Source organism: Somniosus microcephalus, chromosome 28 (genome assembly GCF_052327205.1).
Source record: "Somniosus microcephalus isolate GS21.2 chromosome 28, FLI_Smic_1.0, whole genome shotgun sequence".
Classification (NCBI taxonomy): Eukaryota; Metazoa; Chordata; class Chondrichthyes; order Squaliformes; family Somniosidae; genus Somniosus; species Somniosus microcephalus.
Window position 1 is genome coordinate 35,172,390 of NC_141014.1, and position 22,537 is coordinate 35,194,926.

Here is a 22,537-nt window from a genome sequence, read left to right on the forward strand (position 1 = left end):
CAGGTGTGTATGGTGCTTCACAGTGTATCAGGATCCTGCCAGGTGTGTATGGGGTTTCACAGTGTATCAGGATCCTGCCAGGTGTGTATGGGGTTTCACAGTGTATCAGGATCCTGCCAGGTGTGTATGGTGTTTCCCAGTGTATCAGGATCCTGCCAGGTGTGTATGGGGTTTCACAGTGTATCAGGATCCTGCCAGGTGTGTATGGTGCTTCACAGTGTATCAGGATCCTGCCAGGTGTGTATGGGGTTTCACAGTGTATCAGGATCCTGCCAGGTGTGTATGGGGTTTCACAGTGTATCAGGATCCTGCCAGGTGTGTATGGGGTTTCACAGTGTATCAGGATCCTGCCAGGTGTGTAAGGGGTTTCACAGTATATCAGGATCCTGCCAGGTGTGTTTGTGGTTTCACAGTGTATCAGGATCCTGCCAGGTGTGTATGGGGTTTCACAGTGTATCATAGAAACATAGAAGATAGGAGCAGGAGTAGGCCATTCGGCCCTTCGAGCCTGCTCCGCCATTCAATGAGATCATGGCTGATCATCCAAATTCAGTACCCTGTCCCTGCCTTCTCCCCATATCCCTTAATCCCTTTAGCCTCAAGAAACATATCCAACTCTTTCTTGAATATATTTAATGAACTGGCCTCCACCGCCCTCTGTGGCAGAGAATTCCACAGGTTCACCACTCTCTGGGTGAAGAAATTCCTCCTCATTTCTGTCCTAAATGGCTTACCCCTTATCCTTTGACTATGACCCCTGGTTCTGGACTCCCCGGCCATCAGAAACATCCTTTCTGCATCTAGTCTGTCCAGACCTGACAGAATTTTATAGGTTTCGATGAGATCCCCTCTCAATCTTCTAAACTCCAGTGAGTATAAGCCTAATCGACACAATCTCTCCTCGTACGTCATTCCTGCCATCCCTGGTATCAGCCTGGTGAATCTTCGCTGCACTCCTTCCATGGCAAGAACGTCCTTCCTCAGGTAAGGTGACCAAAACTGCACACAATACTCAAGGTGTGGTCTCACCAAGGCCCTGTACAACTGCAGCAAGACATCCTTGTTCTTGTACTCGAACCCTCTTGCTACGAAGGCCAACATACCATTTGCCTTCTTAACTGCCTGCTGCACCTGCATGCTTACCTTCAGCGACTGGTGCACAATAACACCCAGGTCTCTTTGCACTTCCCCTTCTCCCAATCTATTGCCATTCAAATAATAATCTGCTTTCCAGTTTTTGCCACCAAAGTGGATAACCTCACATTTATCCACATTATAGTGCATTTGCCATGTTTCTGCCCAATCACCCAACCTGTCCAAATCGTACTGGAGTTTCACGACATCCTCCTCACAGCTTACCCTCCCACCCAGCTTTGTGTCGTCTGCAAATTTGGAGATATTACATCCAATTCCCTTGTCCAGATCATTAATATATATTGTGAATTGCTGGGGTCCCAGGACCGATCCTTGCGGTACCCCACTAGTCACTGCCTGCCACTCGGAAAACGACCCGTTTATTCCAACTCTTTGCTTTCTGTCCGCCAACCAGTTCTCTATCCAAGTCAATACCTTGCCCCCAATCCCATGTGCCTTAATTTTGCACGCTAATCTCTTATGTGGGACCTTATTGAAAGCCTTCTGAAAGTCCAAATACACCACATCCTCTGGTTCTCCCTTATCTATTTTACCAGTTACATCCTCAAAAAATTCCAGTAGATTAGTCGAGCACGATTTACCTTTTGTAAATCCATGTTGACTTTGTCCGATCCTGTCACTGCTTTCCAAGTGCTCTGCTAGTACATCTTTTATAATAGACTCTAGCATTTTCCCCACTACCGATGTCAGGCTTACCGGTCTATAATTCCCCGCTTTTTCTCTACCACCTTTTTTGAATAGTGGTGTGTATGGTGTTTCACAGTGTATCAGGATCCTGCCAGGTGTGTATGGGGTTTCACAGTGTATCAGGATCCTGCCAGGTGTGTATGGGGTTTCACAGTGTATCAGGATCCTGCCAGGTGTGTATGGGGTTTCACAGTGTATCAGGATCCTGCCAGGTGTGTATGGGGTTTCACAGTGTTTCAGGATCCTGCCAGGTGTGTATGGGGTTTCACAGTGTATCAGGATCCTGCCAGGTGTGTATGGGGTTTCACAGTGTGTCAGGATCCTGCCAGGTGTGTCCCCTGAATGTGTGTGTTGATCAAGGTGAGAAGGGAAAAGCAACTCGGGGGGAAAATGGAACGCTTTTCCATTTTGGCGCTCAGTGTCAGGTACTCCCGGGTCAGGCATAGCGTGGGTTAGGTACAGAGTAAAGCTCCCTCTACTTTGCTCCAGTGGTGTTCCTTAGCCCCAGCCTCAGAGGAGCACTGATGCCACATTTCCATCTTTCACACCAACGATCCTCGGTACCCTCTCTGAGTGATATTGAAAATCGGGGCTGGTTTGGCCCATGGGCACTGACTGGTAACTGATTTCCGTCTGTCTGCCCAGCTCATTTTACATTAACCTCTTACAGCCAGTAGGGCCTATATTCTCTGGAGTTTAGAAGAAGGAGAGGTGATCTCATCGAAACATATAATAAAATTCTTAGAGGGCTTGACAGGGTAGATGCTGAGAGACTGTTTCCCCTGGCTGGAGAGTCGTGAACTAGTTCGTAGTCTCAAGATAAGGGGTCGGCCAGTTAGGACTGAGATGAGGAGAAATTTCTTCACTCAGAGTGGGGTGAATCTTTGGAATTCTCTACCCCAGAGGACTGTGGAGGCTCAGTCGCTGAGTATATTCAAGGCTGAGATTTTTGGATTCCAGAGGAATCAAGGGATATGGAGACCGGGCGGGAAAGTGTTGACGAGGAATATTAGCCATGATCTTATTGAATGGCTCGGGGGGCTGTGTGGCCGACTCCTGCTCCTATTTCCTATGTTCTTATGCCCCATCGGAACTGAACGGGATTCGAACCCAGGTGAAAGGCCATCTGAACTAAACCACTGTGGCCCCACTTACTGCATGAATACTTTCTGTATACCAACAAGGATCGCCAGGGAGTGAGCCCATTCTTCCAGCAAGAAGGTGCGAGTTGCTGCTGGGTTATTTGAGATCCAGCAAATAAACCGATTGTAAGAGCCCGCACTCTATCTAGATGGTGAGGGTTGGTATTTTTCTTTGTCTGGTCATTCAGTTTTTTTCCAATGTCCCTGTCATTGACTCCCGCTTCCTTTTCACCAGGAGTTAGGGTACTAGTGAGAACTCTGGCAATACCAGGTACGTGAGGTGAGGTAAACTGCGACAGAAATAGGACGAGACTCAGACACGAATTTCTGCATCTCTAATGAGCCTAGTTCAGAATCTTTGACTATGTTCTCTTCAGAAGGGGAAGGGAGAAGCTGGAAAACATTCCTACAGCTTGTTAGTCAGTATAAGCTGTCAATGGACTTCTAACGAGAGAGGGCATGGTTATCCTTTGATTCCTCTAGAATCCAAAAATCTATCGATCTCAGCCTTGAATATACTCAATTACTGAGCCTCCACAGCCCTCTGGGGTAGAGAATTCCAAAGATTCACCACCCTCTGTGTGAAGACATTTCTCTTCATCTCAGTCCTAACTGGCCGACCCCTTATCTTGAGACTACGAACTAGTTCACGACTCTCCAGCCAGGGGGAAACAGTCTCTCAGCATCTACCCTGTCAAGCCCTTTAAGAATTCTATTATATGTTTCGATGAGATCACCTCTCATTCTTCTAAACTCCAGAGAATATAGGCCCTACTGGCTGTAAGAGGTTAATGTAAAATGAGCTGGGCAGACAGACGGAAATCAGTTACCAGTCAGTGCCCATGGGCCAAACCAGCCCCGATTTTCAATATCACTCAGAGAGGGTACAGAGGATCGTTGGTGTGAAAGATGGAAATGTGGCATCAGTGCTCCTCTGAGGCTGGGGCTAAGGAACAACACTGGAGTAAAGTAGAGGGTGGTTGAAGCGAAGAGCGCAGATGCATTTAAGGGGAAGTTAAAGAAACACATGAGGGAGAAAGGAATAGAAGGATATGCTGATGGGGTGAGATGTAGAGGGGTGGGAGGAGGCTCGTGTGGAGCATAAACGCCGGCCCGGACCGGTTGGGCCGAATGGCCTGTTTCTGTGCTGTAAATTCAATGTAATGACAACCATGAGCTATCAGCCTATGCAGCTCTATTTTTGATTTATCCTGCTGTGAGGTGAATATAGTGACGTTGCTGAATCGAAGCTGCCTTAACAAAAACCACGGACGGGCTTGCCACTCCTGGCCGTTGTCCAATCACCCCTGCTGAAAAAATGCATGTATTTCGATGTCAGCTGAAAGCAGTGGCAGGCCCGGGTGTGAAGACCTCCATAGGAGAATAGCTCGCCCGAAGCTCAATACCGGATGTTGGCCGGTGCTTTTTTGGACCATACCCCTAGCTGGAGTCAGAGCCTTGGGGAGAGCTGGAGCGGGGTTGGGGGGGGGGGGGAGGAAATTAGGAAGAAAGTACATTTAAAGATCATGGTCAGTGCACGAGCTCCTTAATTAAATTCATCGATAAGTTCATTTGCCTCCACAGCGCTGTGCGAACATCTTCAAATAACATGAAGGGCGATAGAATGCTGCAAGAGTGTAACAGGGTTTCCTCGACATAGTGAGATCCCAACTGCAGCTCTGTAAAGACACCGAGGACCCCTTCAGCTTCCCCACGAAAAGCTATGGAATGATACAGCACAGAAGGAGGCCATTCGGCCCATCGTGCCTGTGCCGGCTCTTTGAAAGAGCTGTCCAATTAATCCCACTCCCCTCCCCACCCTGCCCCCGCACTTTCCCCATAGCCCTGCAAATGTTTCCTTTTCAAGTATGTGTCATGAATCTTGCCATTCATGTAGAAATGACTCATGGGATAACACTGGGCGGCCTGCTGGGGACGCCGTCCAGGGAAAGTATAAATACTTGGGCCCAGCTTGCTCAGGATGTTTTTATAACCAGGAACTACTGATGTAACTAGAACTCATGGTGGTGAAACAGTTGATTAAAGCCTTGTTTTATACTCAGACCTAGTGCTTAGTATTTTCCTTGTCAGTATGTTTCCAATTCCCCTTTTGAAGGTTAATTTCCCTTTTCAATCAGTCAGACAGCGGTGAGTGGTCGCAGACAAGTGAGGGCATAAAGAAGGGTCGCAAAGCCTTGTTTTTAGATCATTGAGCAGCAGATGTACGAAGAAAGATTACTTTAATCGCATTGAGACCTATCAGTACTTGACACCCCATCTGCTCAATCATCTTTTGGCTTGCATTTGTGATGCCGTTACCCTGGTAACCAGACAGATAACATATTATGGTGTTGCTGAGGCTGGGAAGCACAGTGTGAGAGGAGCAATTCTGGCTTCTGTTATGGCTCGGCTGGTAACCGGAGCTGAGGCACACAGATCAGATGCTCCGACGTCTGCGTTAGGTTATCTGACCATGGCTAGTGCAGTAGCAGCAGCTGCACAAAAAACCTTGGTGGGTGAGGGGGGCGGGGAGAGAGAGAGAAAAAAAACCCCAAAAGAAATCAGCTAGGGTTCTGGTTCCTGATTGGCCGAGGGCGAAGAGCAGGCTCAACTGCGATGCCTCCCACAGTCAAAGAGCTCAGCCACACTCACTGTCAAGACTAAAGATATGAGTAATGGGCACTGCGCTGGCGGTATCTGGCATCTGTGGAACCATAATCCCAGAAGGAATCGATGCCTTCAGGAAAGCATAGGAGGTGTGAAATATCCTACAGAACACTTACCCGATGTAATTCTCTCAATCTGTCTGTCCTGAAGCCCTTTTGAAACTACCCCACGCATCCTGGTATACTACAGTAGGGTTTTGGCGCAGTTATCGTGAAATCCCCCATTGCAATCTAGGTTTAGTTGCCCTTTGAAATGATCAAAGTGTGTGTATTAGGAGGGGGTTGAAATCATAGTGTTAACACTGTTATTCCAGATATACTCACAATTTCTGGTGCTCGCTGATACGGTTATGCAGGAGGTTGATCTAGAAACAATACACATGTTCAATCATCATCAGGAAAGAAGCAAAAAAAAAATGCGATACTGTATGACATGAATCTTGTTATTCATGTGGAAATGACATGAAATAATACTGGGCGGCCTGCTGGTGGCGCTGTCCAGGGAGAGTATAAATACTCGGGCACGGGCCCAGCTTGCTCAGGACATTCACAGAATCACAGAAACCCCACAGTGCAGATAGGGGCCATTTCGGCCCATCGAGCCTGCACCGACACATATCCCACCCGATCCCCGTAACCCCTACATATCCCACCCTATCCCCGTAACCCCACATATTTAATCCCCCTAACACTAAGGGTCAATTTATCATAGCCAATCAACCTAACCCGCACATCTTTGGACTGTGGGAGGAAACCAGAGCACCCGGAGGAAACCCACGCAAACACGGGGAGAATGTGCAAACTCCACACAGACAGTCACCCGAGGCCGAATTCGCAACCTGGGTCCCTGGCGCTGTGAGGCAACAGTGCTAACCACTATGCCACCGTGCTTCTTTAACAGGAACTAGTGAAGGACACAACTAGATCGCCATGTTGAAAAACAGTTGATTAAAGCTTTGTTTAATACTCAGACCGAGTGCCTAGTAGTCACTGTACCTCCCTGTTCCTCATCCACTTGTATAGTCACACTGTGGTGATAGCTGTCTGCTGGCACTGGGCAAGACTGACGAAGGGTATTTAGGACGGCTCAGTGATATTATAGAGATTTCATTCAATTCCTAATCTGAGTTATGCTGAGCTCAATCGAAGGCACCACTGGGGCCACCTCGATTTCAAAATTCTCATCCTTGTGTTCAAATCCCTCCGTGGCCTCGCCCCCCTCCCTATCTCTGTAATCTCCTCCAGCTCCACAACCGCCCCGAGATATCAACACTCCTCTAATTCTGCCCTCTTGAGCATCTCTGATTATAATCGCTCAACCATTGGTGGCTGTGCCTTCTGTTGCCTGGACCCTAAGCTCTGGAATTCCCTGCCTAAACCTTGCTACAGGAAACTCTCGTTTAAACGGCACCTAAATATCCAGAATTCTCTAATAACCGGCAGAATTCATACTCTGAAAACAACACCGCAATAACCGGCAATGTTGCCGAGTCCGAGTCTCCTGCGGTGGCCGAGTTAGTCAGTGGAGGTAGTTCTCCAAACTGCCACTATTCGGCTTCTTGGCGCTGTCGGAAGTCTCTCCTGATCAAGCATCTTCCACCATCCATTTTACACAACATTCTGTAGGTGAGTACCCAATTATGCTGCACATTTCTTGATTTTTTTATTTTTGTTTGTTAAAAATAGCCTTGGTAGATATACCTCTCCATTATCCGGAATTTTTAATCAACTGGCACCATCCCGGTCCCGTCGGTGCCGGATACCAGAGTTTCCTGTACCTCTCTTTCCTCCTTTAAGACGCTCTTTAAAACCTACCTCTTCAACCAAGCTTTTTCGTCACCTGCCCTAATTTCTCCTTAAGTGGCTCGGCGTCAAATTTTGTATCTTATAACACTCCTGTGAAGCGCCTTGGAATGTGTTACTATGTTAAAGGTGCTATATAAATACAAGTTGTTGTTGTGAAGAGAAATGGAAGAAACTTGGGTTGTGCAGCCTTGAAAGGAGACTTCTAAGAAGGGGTGGCATCGAGGTACACAAGATGGTTAATGGTACGGATAAAAGTAAATCCGGAAAATTATTTTAAAGTTGTGTGAGTAGGACAAGGAGGGGACACAGATTCAAACTTGTAAAAGGCAAATTTAGGACTAATACCAGGAAGTGCTTTCGTGATCATTACACTGGAATAAGATTCCAGATAGATAAGTAGAGGTGAAAACACTGGAATCATTTAAAAAAAAATTCATTCTCGAGGTGTGGGCGTCGCTGGCAAGGCCGGCATTTATTGCCCATCCCTAGTTGCCCTTGAGAAGGTGGTGGTGAGCCGCCGCCTTGAACCGCTGCAGTCCGTGTGGTGAAGGTGCTCCCACAGTGCTGTTAGGGAGGGAGTTCCAGGATTTTGACCCAGCAACTATGAATGGACAGCCGATATATTTCCAAGTCAGGATGGTGTGTGTGACTTGGAGGGGAACTTGGAGGTGACGGTGTTCCCATGTGCCTGCTGCCCTTTGTCCTTCTAGGTGGTAGAGGTCGTGGGTTTGGGAGGTGCTGGCGAAGAAGCCTTGGCGAGTTGCTGCAGTGCATCTTGTAGATGGGACACACTGCGGCCACAGTAAGAGTTAATTGGATGCTGCAATGGGGGACTGACGGGATGCATGAACGAAGATGGGCCAAATGGCCTCCCTCATCCATAATTATCTTGTGAACTGGCGTCAGTACTCCAGGCTAGGGTAAGAAAATAATCCAGGATTCCCGCTGTTGACCTCTATGCAGTGATCCCTGTTGGAAACAGGCATATACAGACACTGGGTGAGGTCAGGATCAAATTCCCTGCCAATGATCACACATGGTCACTTGGGGGTGAGGTCCCAGAGGGCAGGCAGTGCCTTCAGGAGCACAAATTGGCTGCCACGTTTCCTACATTACAACGGTGGCTGCATTTCAAAAAGTACTTCATCGGCTGTAAAGCGCTTTGGGACGTCCGGTGGTCGTGAAAGGCGCGAAATAAATGCAAGTCTTTTTTTAATCATGAAGAATTCAAATAACCGTATTTAGATTAATCTTGATCCTGGGTTGGCGGTGGAGCGACAATTTTAGAGCTTTTTTTAGCCTGACAGGGTAATGAAATGAAATGCAAGACTTGTGTGACTGCATTGCATTAAGGCACTCAAAAAGCTTTTTTCTTTGTAGTGAACGATTGATTTTTTAAAAACATTCTGGGTTCCTGTGCAGTTTATTTGACTGCTGACCTCCCCTCCTCTGGCCGATTGTTTCATGTCTTTTTTTTGTTTTAATCATATGTTTCCGCTGTTCTTGTTTCCCGGAGAATGTCATTGGCTGGATGCCACTTACCTTGATGCCGAACGGGACGACGCAGATTGGTCGGCTGACAGAGGAGCAGGCACGCGTGACATCATTCTCATTTTAAGGCCAGACCCAGAAAAAATGGGAGCTTCACTCGACCATTAAATGCTGCTCAGAGCCACATTTTGTTCGAACGTGTTAAAATCGTCACAGAGCGAATATTCATATATGCTAAACGGCTTCCTGTGGCAATGCTGTCAGGTAGTCTGGGGCCAGGAACACGCTTGTGCTGTTTGGTCGCTGCCCCAGTTGCTGTTCAGCTCCTCCCTCCGAGGAAGAGCTCGAAATAGCTCCTGAGGCTAATTATTTTTTTTTGCTGGAAGTTTCTCTAGATTGACAGCTGCTTATTGGAGTTTAGAAGAATGAGAGGTGATCTTATCGAAACGTGTTAAGATTCTGAGGGGGCTTACATAGAAACATAGAAGATAGGAGCAGGAGTAGGCCATTCGGCCTCTTGAGCCTGTTCCGGCATTTAATGAGATCATGGCTGATCATCCAAATTCAGTACCCTGTCCCTGCCTTCTCCCCATATCCCTTGATCCCTTTAGCCTTAAGAAATATATCCAACTCCTTCTTGAATATATTTAATGAATTGGCCTCAACGGCCTTGTGTGGTAGAGAATTCCACAGGTTCACCACTCTCTGGGTGAAGAAATTCCTCCTCATCTCAGGCCAAAATGGCTTACCCCTTATCCTTAGACTGTGACCCCTGGTTCTTGTCTCACCCGCCATCGGGAACATCCTTCCTGCATCTAGTCTGTCTAGTCCTGTTAGAATTTTATAAGTTTCAATGAGATCCCCTCTCATTTTTCTAAACTCTAGCGAATACAAGCCCAATCGACCCAATCTCTCTTCATACGTCATTCCTGCCATCCCAGGTATCAGTCTGGTGAATCTTCGCTGCACTCCCTCCATGGCAAGAACATCCTTCCTCAGATAAGGCGACCAAAACTGCACACAATACTCAAGGTGTGGTCTCACCAAGGCCCTGTACAATTGCAGCAAGACATCCTTGCTCCTGTACTCGAATCCTCTCGCTATGAAGGCCAACATACCATTTGCCTTCTTAACCGCCTGCTGCACCTGCATGCTTACCTTCAGCAACTGGTGCACAAGGACACCCAGGTCTCATTGCACTTCCCCTTTTCCCAATCTATTGCTGTTCAGATAATAATCTGTCTTCCTGTTTTTGCCACCAAAGTGGATAACCTCGCATTTATCCACATTATACTGCATCTGCCATGCATCTGCCCAATTACCCAACCTGCCCAAATCATACTGGAGTTTCTCTACATCCTCCTCACAGCACACACGCCCACCCAGCTTTGTGTCGTCTGCAAACTTGGCTTGACAGGGTAGATGCAGAGAGGATGTTTCCCCTCGTGGGGGAATCTAGAACTAGGAGGCACAGTTTCAGAATAAGGGGTCACCCATTTAAGACGGAGGTGAGGAGGAATTTCTTCTCTCAGAGGGTCGTGAATCTTTGGAATTCTCTTCCCCAGAGAGCTGTGGAGGCGGAGTCATTGAATATATTCAAGGCGGAGATAGACAGATATTTGAGCTACAGGGGAGTCAAGGGTTATGGGGAGCGGGCGGGAAAGTGGAGATGAGGTCGAAGATCAGCCATGATCTTATTGAATGGCGGAGCAGGCTCGAGGAGCCGAACGGCCGACTCCTGCTCCTATTTCTTATGTTCTTGTGGTCTTAGCTCCTCTCTTTAATGAGAGGCCAGGTTATCTCCAGGTCAGGAAAAAAACCCAGCTGGAAATGACTGGCTTTCTTTCTCTTTTTTGTATATATGTATTGTTTTCTTCTTCAAAGATCGTTCAGTTGTGGTTTGCTGGTATTTTACGCGATGCGAGAGTGCCTTTCCGGTATTGAGGGTGGCTGCGGAGGAGGGAATCAAGGAGGCGTTTCACATTGTTTCAGGGATGCACACCCTGGGTTCATCTGGGCTTGTATTACCTCGAGTATAGAAGATTAAGGGGTGATCTAATTGAGTAAAGAAGTTTACGTGGTAGGTAGAGAGAAACTATTTCCTCTGGTGGGGGGGAGTCCGAACAAGGGGGCATAACCTTAAAATTAGAGTTGGGCCTTTCAGGGGTGATGTCAGGAAGCACTTCTTCACACAAAGGGTAGTGGAAATCTGGAACTCGCTCCCCCAAAAAGCTGTCGAGGCTGGGAGGGAGTCAATTGAAAATTTCAAAATTAAGATTGGTAGGTTTTTGTTCGGCAACGGTATTAAGGGTTACGGCACCAAAGTGGGTAGGTGGAGTTAAGATACAGATCAGCCGTGATCTAACTGAATCGCAGAACCGGTTCGAGGGGCTGAATGGCCTCCTCCTGTTCCTGTGTTCCAGTAGCACTCCTGTTGTCAGTGACTCATTGCCACAGTTATCGACTCACAATGCGTTGTAAAAAAGGGGGAATTTTGGTCAGCACTTGAGGACGGAAGTAAATTAATTGATCCTGCCGGTTTGGGTGTTTGCCTGTTTTATGTTGGCACATTCTGATAAGGAAGGGACATTTGAGAAGTATACTGTTTGCTATCAATACGTGTGGTATCTACATCGGTAGCAAGCCTGTGATCTTGCACACAGGAGTGCTTTTCAGGCAGAGCTGTTTAGTGGGTCCAGATTTTTTTTGTGTCTGATATCATAGTTTATTGCTCCTGTGTACAGTAATGCTTGGGAGTGAATCCATGCACGAACCATGCACAGTGACACAATGACGACATTGCACGCACGTATTATATACTCACTGCTTAGCAAATATCTGAACCCTGTTATGAAGTGTTTTAATCTGGAGTGAAACAGAAGTTGTTAGTCGAAAAGACTCTTCAAATAGATCAACCACGGCAAAAAAAGGTGAGGCAGATAAGTCTGTTACGATACCGGTCAGAACACCAGAGAAAGCACATTCGATAATGGTGCACGACCCAGAAATCTGGTGCTCCAACCTGCTGATACATATTTTTAAAATTAGTAACACAACAAAGAATTTGTTGAGGAGGAAGAGGGGATTAGCGAGCAAAGCAAAATATCTCCCTGTGACTGTGCTGAATGACTTGAGCGGTTGTTATACTGCAGGTGCTTCAGGTTTGCTGATGCAAATAAGGTGGTACAAAACAATGCCTCACTTGTGCCGGCAAAGTTATACCTGTCTGTCGTAGCGTTGTTCCAGTTTCCTGCTGTCACTGTGCAGGTGCAGGCACTTAACCTTGCCCCGTCTACCCACGGTGGGCGAGCCGTGCTTCGGAGAACCAGTGCACCCACCATTCAGCCTGGCATCTTGAAACTGGGTTCACACACAGTCCTTTGCTGTTTGTAGTGTACATTAATGATTTAGATAAAACTTTGTTTTATAACGCTCCTGTGATGCGCCTTGGGATGTTTTACTCCGCTCGAGGGGCTATAGAAATGCAAGTTTTCATGAATCTTACCATTCATGGAGAAATGACTCATGAAATAACACTGTGCGGCCAGCTGGTGGCGCCGTCCAAGGAGTATAAATACTCGGGCGTGGGCCCAGCTTGCTCAGGATGTTTCTGTAACCAGGAACTAGTGATGTAACTAGAATCTCATGGTTGTGAAACAGTTGTTTAAAGCCTTGTTTTATACTCAAACCAAGTGTTCAGTAGTCTTTTTACATCACAAGTTGTTGATGTTGTGCATAAATGCTGTGCACAGAAATGAAGTATGAACGCATTTGAGTTTGCGAGCGAACTTTGCCAATTGGAAATCCTACCCTCTTGGATTTTGGCCATGAGGAAATCCTTCCAGGCGCATGCCGCTGGATCATTCACACCCAAGAAGGAAGCGTTTGGAGAAAATTCTGCCCATCAGAATTTCTACCCTGAGGTGTTCAATTGGCGCAATGTGTTCTATTTATTCTACTGGTCCGCGTCCAGCAATCTCACTCCGGAGCCTCAGTAGTCATCATTAATGGCACAAAGCAATATGGCACTGCCAGATGGCATGCCTCAGAGCATTGGTGTGCATGTACATAGCTCCCTGAAGGCAGCAGGACCAGTACATTAAACCAATACATCTGACTTAAAGCACATACACTACAGATAAGGCGGTTAAAAAGGCATATGGGATACTTGCCTTCATTAGCCGAGGCATAGAATATAAGAGCAGGGAGGTTATGATGGAGCTGTACAAAACGCTAGTTAGGCCACAGCTGGAATAGTGTGTGCAGTTCTGGTCGCCACACTATAGGAAGGATGTGATTGCATTGGAGAGGGTGCAGAGGAGATTCACCAGGATGTTACCTGGGCTGGAGCGCTTCAGCTATGAAGAGAGACTGGACAGGCTGGGGTTGTTTTCCTTGGAGCAGAGAAGGCTGAGGGGGGACCTGATTGAGGTGTACAAAATTATGAGGGGCATAGATAGGGTAGATAGAAAGGAACTTTTCCCCTTAGTAGAGGGGTCAATAACCAGGGGGCACAGTTTCAAGGTAAGGGGCAGGAGGTTTAGAGGGGATTTGAGAAAAACTTTTTCACCCAGAGGGTGGTTGGAGTCTGGAACTCACTGCCTGAAAGGGTGGTAGAGGCAGGAACCCTCACAACATTCAAGAAGCATTTAGATGAGCACTTGAAATGCCATAGCATACAAGGCTACGGACCAAGTGCTGGAAAATGGGATTAGAATAGACGGGGCTTGATGGCCGGCGCGGACACGATGGGCTGAAGGGCCTCTTTCTGTGCTGTATAACTCTATGACTATTTCTTTACCACCGTGTATGTGAAAGGGAACAGAAACATTTTTACTTCACAATTTCCTGGTGTCGCAATCAAAGACATTTTAACATCACAATTTCCAATGTTTCTCATGAATAAAAAAAAAACAGGCACAAATTATCTAGGAAAAAAAAATGACACTACTTGCAATTATCAGCATCTGTTTGGGGACCGTAGTGTCTTTAGTTAAGATTGCCACCAAATTCAGGCAGGGGCAAGATGGGGTTGGGCTCGCGGCTTGAGTTGTGACGTTTGCTATGCTGACAAGAAAGTTTGTCAAGGGCCTTCACAACTAGTTCCTGTATTGCACGAGACACAGAGGTAAGCGCAAAGGGGGACTTCTTTTCTTTGTTTGGCCGCCTGTCCATTTGTCGTGGCGTTGCCCATAAATTTCTAAAATGTGAACTGGGCCACCAAAGGTGCGATCCAGATCCTGGCAAAGCAGCCCGACAGATGGGCGCACTGGTCGACTCCATAAACGTCGGAGCTGCGCTGCGGATACGCAGGCACGGTGAATGCCTGCAACTGCACTGCGCCGCTTCACCGAGCAGTGAGCTCCTTCACAATGGAATGAGAATCAGGTGGGTTCAACAACGGGCAGCTGATTTGTTCCGCCACATTAACGGCAAGGTGGTGATGATGAGCATTTACCTCGTAGAATTATTTCACGAGGCACCAGCGCTCCCGAGTAGAGTAACCTATGTCTCACTTTTGCCCTTGTGTGTAACCTTGATAGCACTGGTCATAATATATTAGGCACACAAAATGTTAAGAGTACGAGAGAGTTAATTTAATGCTGTGCACACACTCTGGAAGCAGTTAAGATTCTTTGTGATGGCATCAGGAAGTTACAACCTCATAGGAGCTGTTGTATTACGACATCATAAGGAGTGTTGTCCCAGATATAAGGACTAACAGTCCCATAAATTCGGACAGTGCATCTGTGCTACGTGAATATTTATGTTTGTTTGCTTTTTAAATGTCTATGTAAAACCGAGGACCATTGTACAGGACACCACTTAGTTTGAAAATAGGATAAATCAAGAAATGGTTAGGTTTTAAAAGTCTGAAGACTGTAAAAGGAAGAATGGGAAAGTAAGGAGTTCCATCATCATGAGGGAAGAATGAGTTAGTTGTAGAAAATACATAAGTCTTGATTTCAACACTGAGGATGTAGGAAGAGCATGTAGGATGTTGTGTTTGGAGCTTAGGAGAAGGACAAGAGCAAATTTCAAAGAACTAATGACAAAATGTAGAGAAAGGCAAGAAAGATTGTGTTGGAGAGCATGGTCGGAGATCAGAGGTGAAAGATGGATTGCCTATCAGACGGCAAGCTTTAAGCATCCTGTTCAGAAGCATGAGAGAGGTTTTAGGAGAACCTCCCAGATATGGGAAACGTATTCAAGTCTTGGATGGACCTGCGCTTTATGGAGGGTTAAGTGTTATTGAAGGAAAAAGTGTTCGGCATGAAACAGGAAAGCAAGCTTTGTGGAGACAGCTCTGTCAATGAGATACAGGAGACAGTGAGGCCAAGAATGTCAAGAGATGCAAAAGGACGAATGGAGCCATTAAAGCTAAGGGGTGATAAATGGTAGTTGGATCTGTGAGGAAAATGAAGAAACTGTATACCTGAAGAACTGAAAGAAGCAAGACTTTCAGTGTCCCATTGAAAGGCACGATGGAGATATAGAGCTATCGCCACTGTATCATATTCCTACTTTGGAATGATTCTTGAAAGACGTCTCTTAAACAGAATAGCCTCACGATTCCAAGGACAACATTGTGGTGCCAACACAACTCAGTTTTCCAATGGGTTTACTTGGCATTTACCTGGTAAACCTATTTTTCAAAAGACACCTAAGCAGGTAGTGAGGTCTTTGAGTCCCGTGCATGGACTTTGTTAATCAGGTCAGGTCGTTAGAGAATAAAACCCTCTGCTGCTTTTTTGCATTATCAAAAACTGGTGCAGCTCACCGCCATACAACCCAGTTGTGGTGATTATTCTTGTTTTATAAGAAGCATTGTAATTGGTTGCCTGTTTTCCTGCCTTGAGATATATGCTGTAAACTTATTGGTTAGTTGATTCCATGTGACCTGTGGTGGCCATCTTAAATTCAGTTTTCTACAGTTTGGTTGAGACTGGGTGCTCAACATGTACTGCTGGTTTTTAAGGTTAATAAACCCTAGCTTTTGAAAGGCAATCTACTCTTTATTTCACCAGTAAAACACTTTTTTCGCACAGTTGGACACATCCTTCTTTGACTTTCAGCCCCAGATTGGGGCACATCTCAGGTAGGGGTGCGATTTTTTAAAAATCCAACCAGCACTTCTCTGCTGGGTGGGATCTCCATGTTGGCATTGCGAGGGATGCCAGTGATGGGCAATGCAATACTTCCCATTTTGGTGAACCCAAGATAGCATCAAACACTCCCAGGGCAGGTACAGCACGGGTTAGATACAGAGTAAAGCTCCCTCTACACTGTCCCATCAAACACTCCCAGGGCAGGTACAGCACGGGTTAGATACAGAGTAAAGCTCCCTCTACACTGTCCCATCAAACACTCCCAGGGCAGGTACAGCACGGGTTAGATACAGAGTAAAGCTCTCTCTACACTGTCCCATCAAACACTCCCAGGGCAGGTACAGCACGGGTTAGATACAGGGTAAAGCTCTCTCTACACTGTCCCATCAAACACTCCCAGGACAGGTACAGCACGGGTTAGATACAGAGTAAAGCTCTCTCTACACTGTCCCATCAAACACTCCCAGGGCAGGTACAGCACCAGTTAGATACAGAGTAAAGCTCCCTCTACACTGTCCCATCAAACACTCCCAGGACAGGTACAGCACGGGTTAGATACATAGTAAAGCTCCCTCTACACTGTCCTGGGGGAGGGGGGGGAAGGAATGAGAAAATAGAATGACGCAGCATGTTTAATCTTCACAGAAGCAACAGCCTCCAGTGAGACACATGCAGCCTGGTTACAAAGCTGCACAATCCTGGCACGGAGTCAGCACAAAGCCAACTCCCAGGATTTTATAATTCCCTCCTGCTTCCCCACCCCCCGCCGCAAAGATCATACATATGCACGAGCTGCACATCCCAATGTAAAATGTTCCCTTTTGGGCCAGTTTTGCGCTGTGGGACCATGTTCATTCGGAACTGGATTGAGACTGCCCAGTCTCATTTCACACTGGACCATTGCAGCCAGCAGACTTGGGTTACCCAGATTCCAGAGATGAAAAGTCCAGTCTCTAACCCACAGCACCAACCGGCCCTTCAGATTCCAGACATCAAGACAGAGATGCTGTTATCTCATGCTACTCTGTGGGATTCTTCAACATCTCAGCCTGGCTGGGTCACGCACCTCGTACTTCTGTCGTTTCAGTTTGTCCATCAGATCAAACCTCTCGGACTCCAGCTGGTACATCCAGTCCCACAATTCCCCGGCTTTCTCCCTGTACAAAAAAACAGAAGTAACATTTGAAACGGGGTGCCCTTTGCTGAGTGATTGGTGTCGTGCTGAAAAAAGGAAAGACTTGCATTTCTATAGCGCCTTACACGACCACCGGATGTCTCAAAGCACTTTACAGCCAATGAAGTACTTTTGAAGTGTTGTAATGTGGGAAACGCGGCAGCCAATTTGCACAGAGCAAGGTCCCACAAACAGCAATGTGATAATGACCAGATAATCTTGTGGTAAACCACTTTTACCGTTCACTATCGTTACACTATAGTTATCACTGTTAGATCGTTTCCCTATAGTTATCACTGTTCACATTGTTGTATCACTGTACGAGGTCGCCTCTTGTCACGCTGCTATACCTGGGCTGACCACTGCCGACTCCGCCCATGGCTCCACCTACCTGCCCAGGTATAAAGGTGGTCGACTGGCTGGTATTCCTCCTTCTTGGATCCGATCACCCACGAGGGTGGGCTCTGTTATTTAGTCAATAAAAACCTATAGTTACTTTCTTAACTCGTCGCTTTTCATTGGACGAATTGATAGGTACATCAATTTTATTGACTAAATTTTAAAATGTCGTCACTTGAGCAGCCAAACAACCAGTCAACGGAGCAGCCAAACGACCAGCCAGACGCCCAGCTACAACAGCCACAGCAGCCGGCTTGGCTGCGAGCCCTCAAACCACCGTACCTGGATCTAAACCCACAAGCAACAAACGCAGCCCTCGACTTCAAACACTGGCTGTGCTGCTTCGAATCCTACCTGGAAGAATCCGGCGTCCCTCAGAGATCCAAACTAAGAGTTCTGACCACCCAAGCGAGCCCTAAAGTATACGCACTCATCCAGGACATTACTACTTATGAGGCCACTATCAACCTACTGAAACAGCAGTACCGGAGCCCGGTAAATTCCATGTATGCCAGACACCTCCTAAGATCCCGCCCGCAACAGCCAGGAGAGTCTGTAGCTGAATTTTTACGGGCGCTACGAACACTCGGCAGGGACTGTGACTTTAAAGCAGTATCGGCTGCAGAAAACACTGAAGATAACATCCGCGATGCCTTCGTGAAAGGCCTTCGGTCCGACTACTCACGGCAGAGACTGCTGGAATCAAAGGACCTCGACCTGAACACAGCTGCAGCCTTGGCCTACTCCCTAGAAGTGACCCAGCGGGACCTCGAGGTGTATTCCAGGTACAGTTCGCGACTCTGGGACTCGGGCCCGACCCCGACTGCAATACCCCTCGTAGCGCCGCCCCCGGGACCTACCTCAGCGTCGGCGTCCCGGACCCGATCGGGACCGCCACCCCCGGTACCGGCTGCGACATCGGAGCCCCGCGACCGGGCCGCCGGCTGCTTCTTCTGTGGGCAGGCGAAACACCCGAGGTCGCGCTGCCCAGCCAAAAACGCGACGTGCTCCAGCTGCCTGAAGAAAGGCCACTTCGCGAAGGCCTGCAGAGGGAGAGCAGCAGAGACCAGCAGTGCCTCATGCGAACTGTGGGGGCGGCCATCTTTTATCAAGGCCACAGATGAGCAATGGGGTGGCCATCTTTGATCCAGGCAACTGACGCCAGCAGTGCCTCATGTGGGTTGTGGGGGCAGCCATCTTCTCTGCCATTTTGCCCCACCTCGTGGGCGCCTCCATTTTACCCACCACGCTCGACCGCCACCTTACCTCCAGACCTGACGACCGCTTCACCTACAGACTACAGCGACCCGCTCAGCCACACACTAGCCTCCGTCACGCTAGACCAAGCTCGCCCGCATCAGCTGTCCAAGTCAATGATGGACATCAAAGTAGACGGCCACGCCACGACCTGCCTGTTCGACAGCGGAAGCACGGAGAGCTTCATACATCCAGACACGGTGAGCCACTACTCCCTCACTGTCCAGCCAACGCGCAACCGGATCTCGATGGCATCGAGGTCCCACGCCACAGACATCAGCGGCTACTGTGTTGTGACCCTGTCGGTTAAGGGCACGGAGTATAAAAACTTTAAACTCCTCGTCCTGCCCCAGCTATGTGCTGCCGTCCTACTAGGGCTGGATTTTCAATCCCACCTCCAAAGCGTCACTCTAGCATATGGTGGACCCCTCCCCCAGCTCACAGTCGACAACCAGCAGCCTTTAAATCGCCCACCGCGTAACACCTGCGGCCTATCCACCCTCAAGGTCCCGCCACCTTCCCTGTTCGCTAACCTCACCCCCGACTGCAAACCCGTCGCTACCAAGAGCAGGCGGTACAGCGCCGGGGACAGAGCTTTCATTAGCTCTGAGGTGCAGCGTCTCCTGAAGGAGGGCATCATCGAGGGGAGCAGCAGCCCCTGGCGTGCCCAGGTTGTAGTCGTTAAGACCGGCAATAAAAACCGCCTGGTCATCGACTACAGCCAAACCATAAACCGGTACACCCAGCTGGACGCATACCCCCTTCCCCGCATATCTGATATGGTCAATCAGATTGCCCAATACCGGGTATTCTCTACCATCGACCTTAAGTCGGCCTACCACCAACTCCCTATCCGCCCCGAGGACCGCCAGTATACCGCCTTCGAGGCGAATGGCCGCCTCTACCACTTCCTTAGGGTCCCCTTCGGCGTCACCAACGGGGTTTCGGTCTTCCAAAGGGAGATGGACCGGATGGTTGACCAGAACGGGCTGCAAGCCACGTTCCTCTATCTAGATAACGTCACCATCTGCGGCCGCGACCGGCAAGACCATGACGCTAATCTGGAAAGATTCCTCCGTACGGCCCAACAGCTGAACCTCACCTACAATAAGGAGAAATGTGTGTTTAACACCTCGCGCCTTGCCATCCTCGGCTGCGTAGTAGAGAACGGAATCATCGGCCCCGATCCCGAAAGAATGCGTCCCCTCATGGAGCTACCCCTTCCCCACTGTCCAAAGGCGCTGAAGAGAACCCTGGGGCTCTTCGCCTACTATGCCCAATGGGTGCCGAATTATGCGGACAAAGCCAGACCCCTCATGAAGTCCACCTCCTTCCCCCTTACGGAAGAAGCGCGCGCGGCCTTCTCCCTCATCAGGGGAGACATTGCTAAGGCCACTATGCACGCAGTGGATGAGTCCATCCCCTTCCAAGTGGAGAGCGATGCATCCGACTTCGCCCTAGCCGCTACCCTCAACCAGGAGGGGAGACCGGTGGCCTTCTTCTCAAGGATCCTACAGGGCCCCGAGATCCGACACTCTTCGGTCGAGAAGGAGGCCCAGGCGATTGTGGAGGCGGTACGCCGCTGGAGGCATTACCTCGCAGGCAAGCGATTTACCCTCCTCACCGACCAGCGTTCGGTCGCTTTTATGTTTAATAACAAGCTGAGGGGTAAAATCAAGAACGACAAGATCTTGAGGTGGAGAATCGAGCTATCCACCTACGATTATGATATCTTGTACCGGCCTGGTAAGCTGAACGAACCCCCTGACGCTCTATCGCGAATTACATGCGCCAACGCGCAAATTGATAGACTTCAGACCCTCCACAACGACCTCTGCCACCCCGGAGTCACCAGGCTTTACCACTTCATTAAAGCCCGCAACCTGACCTACTCCATCGAGGAGGTCAGGACCATGACCAGGAACTGCCAGACCTGTGCCGAGTGCAAACCGCACTTCTTTAGGCCGGACAGAGCAAGCCTGATCAAGGCCACCCGCCCCTTCGAGCGCTTGAGCATCGATTTTAAGGGGCCCCTCCCGTCCTCTGACCGTAATGTGTACTTCCTCAACATTGTTGATGAGTACTCCCGTTTCCCCTTTGCCTTCCCCTGCCCAGACATGACCAGCACCACGGTCGTTAAATGCCTGAACGACCTCTTTGCCTTGTTCGGGTTCCCAAACTATATACATAGTGACCGGGGCGCCTCCTTCATGAGCGAGGAACTCCGTCAGTTCCTACTAGCGAGAGGCATCGCCACTAGCAGGACCACCAGCTACAACCCCCGAGGGAACGGCCAGGTGGAAAGAGAGAACGCGACGGTATGGAAGGCCGTCCTCTTAGCCTTAAAGTCTAAGGGCCTCCCAACCTCTCGCTGGCAGGAGGTCCTCCCGGCGGCGCTGCATTCCACCCGGTCACTACTTTGCACTGCCATTAACGCCACCCCCCATGAACGAATGTTTGTTTCCCCCAGGAAGTCGACTACGGGAACCACGCTACCAACCTGGCTGACCTCTCCGGGGCCTGTCTTGCTGCGAAAGCACGTGAGGGCCCATAAAATGGACCCCCTGGTCGAGAGGGTGAACCTCCTGCACGCCAACCCCCAGTACGCCTACGTGGCATACCCAGACGGGCGGGAGGACACAGTCTCCTTACGAGACCTCGCACCCTCGGGCACTCCGGAGACACCACCGCTACCCCCCCCCCACCACCCCCCCAATTCCAGCCCAGGTAGACGGTACGCCGGAACCCCAAGAGCCTTCGCCTACCTCGCAGACGCCAGCATTAACACCGGAGAACGCAACACCGCCGCTGCGACGATCAGACAGGCTTACGAGGCCTCCGGACAGACTGACATACCAGAACTGGTAGTACACTTCACCCCGCCAGACTCAAACCTAAACAAGGGGTGAATGTGGTAAACCACTTTTACCGTTCACTATCGTTACACTATAGTTATCACTGTTAGATCGTTTCCCTATAGTTATCACTGTTCACATTGTTGTATCACTGTACGAGGTCGCCTCTTGTCACGCTGCTATACCTGGGCTGACCACTGCCGACTCCGCCCATGGCTCCACCTACCTGCCCAGGTATAAAGGTGGTCGACTGGCTGGTATTCCTCCTTCTTGGATCCGATCACCCACGAGGGTGGGCTCTGTTATTTAGTCAATAAAAACCTATAGTTACTTTCTTAACTCGTCGCTTTTCATTGGACGAATTGATAGGTATATCAAATCTGTTTTCTGATGTTGATTGAGGGATAAATATTGGCCCAGGACTCTTCTTCAAAATAGTGGCCATGGGATTTTTTACATCCACCTGAGGGAGCCTCAGTTTAACATCTCATCCGAAAGACGGCACCTCTGACAGTGCAGCACTCCCTCAGCACTGCACTGGGAACCATAGAAGATAGGAGTAGGCCATTCGGCCCTTCGAGCCTGCTCCGCCATTCAACGAGATCATGGCTGATCATCCAAACCCTAGCACCCGGTCCCTACACCGACAGCCATCCCACCCAAGCCCTATCCCCGTAACCCCACGTATTTAATCCCCCCTAACACTAAGGGTCAATTTTTTTTTTTTTATCACGGCCAATCAACCTAACCCGCACATCTTTGGACTGTGGGAGGAAACCGGAGCACCCGGAGGAAA

At 48.8% G+C, this 22,537-nt stretch overlaps 1 protein-coding gene across 5 annotated transcripts in view; it reads right to left on the reverse strand.

Annotated features, from left to right (window-relative positions):
- LOC147099543 (troponin T, slow skeletal muscle-like) overlaps positions 1 to 22,537 on the reverse strand; it is a 67,745-nt gene that overhangs the window by 2,705 nt on the left and 42,503 nt on the right. For 4 of the 5 annotated variants that reach the window (XM_085969785.1, XM_085969782.1, XM_085969784.1 and 1 more), the window contains one exon: positions 5,975 to 6,015. In XM_085969785.1, the coding sequence (XP_085825911.1) occupies positions 5,975 to 6,015 (41 nt within the window). Of the gene's footprint in view, positions 1 to 5,974; positions 6,016 to 17,122; positions 17,214 to 22,537 lie in introns of all 5 variants that reach the window. The other variant, XM_085969781.1, reaches the window with a different exon arrangement.